The sequence below is a fragment of the Hibiscus syriacus genome, unplaced genomic scaffold, assembly GCF_006381635.1.
Source record: "Hibiscus syriacus cultivar Baekdansim isolate YM2019G1 unplaced genomic scaffold, ASM638163v2 tig00110330_pilon, whole genome shotgun sequence".
Classification (NCBI taxonomy): domain Eukaryota; kingdom Viridiplantae; phylum Streptophyta; class Magnoliopsida; order Malvales; family Malvaceae; genus Hibiscus; species Hibiscus syriacus.
Window position 1 is genome coordinate 1,249,687 of NW_024062686.1, and position 5,481 is coordinate 1,255,167.

The following is a 5,481-nucleotide window of genomic DNA, read 5'->3' on the forward strand; positions in this document are numbered from 1 at the left end:
ATGTCTTTTGAATGATTATCCTCATTAATGAGTTCCAAAGCAGATTTTGTCCCCTCGCTCATCTATAGTCTCTTCAACTTCTACACTGATGCAAATTTAATAAGGATGCTACAACAATTAATCAATTAGATATTTTTACACTGAAACGCTATTCTTGCAATCACTGATGTTGTAACAGTGACACTCATATTTTGATATAGTGTTCACACAATATCACTTATTTCTCAATGCAAATGGATTGGACAAATATATATCTTTATATTAAATGATTTAATAAAACCAAGCAAATACCAATCAAATCAATGTACAAAATTAATTAACATGAAACTCAAAATATATTTAAAAATAATTGAATTTAAGGTTCTCACACAATTAAAGAGTATTTTAACTGAACAAAAATAAAATCCCTCTCGGATTTATCGTTGTTGTCATTGATACTCTCACCAATCACCAGCCACCACCTCACGGTGTTGTGATTTTTACCTTCACGCTCAGTTGCTACTCTTTCTCAAAATTGCCTAAACGGTCATGACTAATGGTGGAGAAAAAATCCTAAAAAAAGCTCTCTCCTGATTGTCGTATCCTTTATATAATAATTAAAACCCTTAAAAATATAATTTTAGCCCGCATTAAGTTAGGATTCCTTTTCCATTAAGATTTCTTTCTAATTTTCAGTCCTTTTCATAATATGATTTTGTCCAGCTCTCAACAGTTTTCTGCCCGCACATCGATTGCTACAACAACAATCTAACAATCTTGTCTCGTATCATTGCACAACAACAATTGCAGCATCAGACAACGTCACAACATCATAGTAATAATATCACAACAAAATATCATAATTAGTTCAAGAATTATCAACTCACTTCCAACAATGTATGAAATGCAAAATTAACTAAATCACTCTATATGCTAAAGTACAAATACAAACCCAAGTAAAAAAACCTTAAATAATAACTCTTTTAGAGAATTATCAGCATGATCAATTGTTACTGGTCTCATATTCTTCGGTTGCAACTAGGTACTGGAACACTACTTCTGAAGTCTGATCAAAAGGGACCTACACAAAAGTTAAAGGGACAATGTAGATTGCATGTAATTTGGATGTCTTCTGGGATTTAGATGAATCTGTAGTGTTTACAAGCTTTTACATGCATAAACCATCATCCAAAACGTTGTCCAATAATTATTGGAACTGCTTTCATCCATTAGACTTAACTGTTGGAACTATCTTTTCATGCGCGGTAAACTGATTGATTTTTTGTGCATACTCCACATTCTAATTAGCTGATTATCTATTAAGCTGAGCATATCATGTTCCCCCCTTCCTAACCGTCCAAACTTATCTTCACATTTTGATGTAAAGATTATTTACAAAAAGTTTGAAAACACAAAGCGATCTTCAATTTCCTTGAAAGGCTAAACTAGTGCTAGGGGTCTTTTTCATCACATATCATACAATGGTTGTGAGTGCTTGTGTTGCAGGTCATTTAATGTGCTGTTTGGGAATTGTCCGTACTGCTCAGAGTCAATTGCAGTGAAAACCAATGGCACAAATCATTAGAGATGTCATAAGACTTAATCCATTACCCCACGCTGATTCATCTTGTTCCGGAGAACCTTCCATGAGTGGAAGAGGCGGGTGAGTTTCTTAACGGCCAAAGCAGCAAAACTTGTGAGGTCTTGTAGTATGTATAGATTCTGAAAATTAAAGCTTCTCTTGTCCATGCAGGTACTGTAAATCAATTCCCAGAAATAAGAAGCATTAAACTAGGAGTATTGTAACACAGCATTCACTGTAGGTTTGTGCAATTGTGCCCACTTGCACTCTACTATTACTAGTGACCAACAATGATTTGTGGCTTTCCCTTATTAATGTTTTGTCTTGACTTATCTCAAGCCCTATTTTTCTTTGATAAAACATGTTTCACTTGATTGGTAGTCTGTCTAAATACATTCATTTCTTGGGGGGTTGCATGTCATATTCCAACACTATTAAATTGGGGGGGGGGGTTAGCTGGAATTCAAACATGATTTGTTTCACACATTCTTCCAATACTAGTGATTGCATGACAGAGCACTAGGTTCAAAGTTCAAACTCAAACACCCATCATGGGAATTTATTTTCTTTGGGGAATTATTTCCATCTCTGGACTTGATTTTGCTTTTTTTTTAAGGCATGCTGAAATTTGAATGAATATTGAGAATGGTGTGGTAGAAGGCGTTGTTGCCGCTTCAGAGGATGGTCCCTCGTCTCTAGCTTCAATGGTTTTGCTCCTATTAGGATTTATGCCTGTATGACCGGTGGCGGATCTTGATAACATTTTTTAAACTTTTAAAATGTTGAAAGGAACTTAATTTAAAATATTCAACATCTGAAACTAAAAATTTAAATTTTTTTGAAAATTAAATATTAAATTTCTAAAATTTTAAGAAACCAGAACTCTTCTAGGTTGGGACTTAGTAAATACACTTCAAGTACCAAAGATGGTCGGCTCTGCCAAGTTGGTTAAATATTTTTTTAAATCAACTAGTATGATCATTAATTGAAGGAACCGACGACTAATCCATCACCCTGGGACCATCGTCCTGATTTTAGTCATTTCTGGGACGACTAAAATGAATCAAATTATATAGTTTTGACTTGGGTCTGAAAACAGAGAATAGGATGCCATAATAATAATGGGAAAATAATATTAAAGTTCAATTAAATAATTATACATCAGACTAATGTTTTTTTAATTGGGCACAAAATAATATGCACCAGATACAGAGATATCCATTCTCTACAAATAGGAATTGAATTTTGCCCAATCCTGTTCCATAAATAATTTGCACGCAAGACCAGCTTACTTCCCTTTTTATGACCCGAAGTTTTGCATGGTCCTCTTGTGACATACTATTATGGTACAAAGGGAGAGACATATACGTCAAGTATGACGTGAAACGTATGATATATCGTATATCCTGGACAGTTGAGTTGGATACGGAAACTTTAGATGGTGTTTCAGATGCCGGCCATGCACTCCAGTGGTGTAACTGGGTACCGCGACTTGTCGGTGCAGTAATCGTAGATCATGTGGTTCATTCGAACCCACCGGTATCTCCTAGCTTCCATGGCATTGAGTGCTTGATAAGCAGTGCCTTCCCACCAGTTCCCGGCGTTGGTGGCACAGTTTGCTGGCCCTGGAACCGGACACCCTTCGATGTCGAAGTCCTTGTAGTAAGCTAAGAAAGGAGCTTTGCTCCAATCGATTTTCTCTAGGCCTCCCCTTGTTGCCCAATCATCGGCTTCCCACAGTGTTGAATATACCCCCATAGGCTGCATTTTTGGGTATGGGATATTTCTTGCTTCGTTGTTCTTATACACTCTGATCGGTACTTCATCAACATAAAACCTATGAAAAGACAGCCCAAGGTCAATCTAACACAATTAACACGTCCTGTCTCATTAATTATTGTCATATCAAAACTTACACAATATGATGATGGTTCCACATGATCGTGTAAGTATGGAAATCTGCAGCAGGATCAAACCAGAGGTTAACCCTTTGTTCTCTATCACCTTTTCCATGAGCATAGATGTTGGTTTGGACAGTATAAGGCTGCCCGGTTCGGTTTCCTAAGAACTCGAAATCTAGCTCGTCTCTTATGGTGTCTGTATCAGAATTCATCTGCAATCCAGATTATAATTAAAAGCCAATTATTTTCGGTGATTCAAAATGTCGTTGAAGATTAGGCTGATGGTTTGTTACGTACGTAGAAGGCAGTGACTGTTCCTGCAGAGTCACCGGGGATGAGCTTGATCTTCATACTGACACGTCCAAATAGATACTGCCTTGTGGAAGCAAATCCACAGCCTAATGAAGAATGAATAACAGATTATTAAGGGTAACATATACGGTTTAATTTTAGAGCAAATTTTTAGTTGAAAAAAAAAGTGAACCATTGAAAAGTTTAACCTGAACTTTGGTCTAGAACAAGTTGGATGGCCCTCCCTCCATCGATCTGCCTGATGTGGGAATCGGACCAAGTGACACTAAAATCTTCGAGGAAAGTGGCTGGTCGACCCGAGACCGAGAGTGAAACGGCAAGCAAACAAGAGAAAATTAGAAGAGAAGTATTGGTTAAAGATGCCATCGTCATGGTGTTTAAGGCAAGATAAAAGAGGAGTTTATCAAGTATGATTTGAATATGAATTGAAGCGAGTGTGTATATATACAGGTAGAAGAGAGTGGATAGGTTGATGTAGACCGCTGCATTTAGCTTGGGATCCAACTCATGGCGAGCCGTCTATAGGCCCTACCGGACTGTGTTCTTATTTCTGCCTTTGGGAGCCTAATGTTTTTCATCATTAATGCTTCCACTCCATAACTTTCTCCCATCCTTTTTGATTCTATTCCCAAACCCAAATTACCATAATTTCTATCCTAAAGAAACTCAGTCCGGAAATGAAACAAGGTGTCATTGATACCGAATTAATGACAACATGGTTAGGATAGTCCAGTCTCGAATTTTCATAGAGGAACATATTCGTCTAACAAATTTCCTCATTCGCAAACTACATAAAAATTGCAACAGAAAGTGATCAATTACATGTAGAAAATGAGTAAAGGTATATAGCAATGGGGATGTGCCTGGTAAAGTAGGGTTTAGATTACAATCTCATTCAATCAGCCTTATCTAACATGTCTGTGGACAGCTCAGGGATTACGATTGATATGGAGCGGCCAGTTTGGCCGGATCCGCCGAGTCCATGCCCCCACCACCAAGGCTTTGGGTTTGGGGTCACATCTTACCGTCTGGGTAGGGGCTGGCTGCACTTATTTTCGTGTTAATGTCTACCTTTCACTAGAAATTGTTGAACTATGTTTTGATATAATAATTAAGATAAAATGTTTTTGGATTTGAATTGAATTTATTCAAAGTTTTCAAAAATAATTCAAAGTTCATTTTACTTGGAATTAAGCACAAAATATGTTTTTGTATAAGTAATACCGATATTGTTCTTACAGTATCGATATCTCATGAATAGTACCGATACCGTTCATAATATAGTGAGGGATTCACCACAGAAAGTGAAAGTTGTATAACATCTTGCATAATTGAAAGTAGGGATTCACCAAACATTGGCTGCCAAGTGGTGACGACCTCATAACCAATCAAAATGCCTAGTACTCCTCCATACCGTCTATCGGTTCTCCTTGGTTTATTGAGTAAAACATTTCTTTATCCATAGAGAATAAAGTGGTGGTAAATTTTGGACACATAAAAATCAATTCATTTAATTTAAATGAAATCATTTATGAGAACAAAAATTAACATTTATACATAGAGAATAATTAACATTTCTGATATTATAATAATTAACATTTCTAATATATAATAATTACATTTCTGATATTATATGTTTAATATATTGAGAGTGGAATTTTTTTCTTTGGAAATAATTTTATTTCACCGTCATGAGTTATTAATTAA

General features: G+C 36.2%; 1 protein-coding gene across 1 annotated transcript; it reads right to left on the minus strand.

Moving 5' to 3' along the window:
- Positions 1 to 2,696: 2,696 nt before the first annotated feature.
- Positions 2,697 to 4,176, minus strand: LOC120119020 (probable xyloglucan endotransglucosylase/hydrolase protein 6). Its single transcript, XM_039138934.1, has 4 exons — positions 3,963 to 4,176; positions 3,760 to 3,860; positions 3,478 to 3,674; positions 2,697 to 3,398 (listed from the first exon to the last, which is right to left on the minus strand). The coding sequence occupies exons 1-4, from the start codon at positions 4,144 to 4,146 to the stop codon at positions 3,008 to 3,010; spliced, it is 873 nt and encodes a 290-aa protein (XP_038994865.1). The 5' UTR covers positions 4,147 to 4,176; the 3' UTR covers positions 2,697 to 3,007.
- Between the last annotated feature and the right edge of the window lie 1,305 nt (positions 4,177 to 5,481).

Bases quoted from the DNA above. Each gene is read 5' to 3' on its own strand.
- LOC120119020 (XM_039138934.1), bottom strand. From the start codon at position 4,146: ATGACGATGGCATCTTTAACCAATACTTCTCTTCTAATTTTCTCTTGT. The intron at 3,861-3,962 runs GTTAAACTTTTC...ATTCTTCATTAG, and splicing joins TGTTCTAGACCAAAGTTCAG to GCTGTGGATTTGCTTCCACA. The intron at 3,399-3,477 runs GTAAGTTTTGAT...GTCTTTTCATAG, and splicing joins TGGAACCATCATCATATTGT to GTTTTATGTTGATGAAGTAC.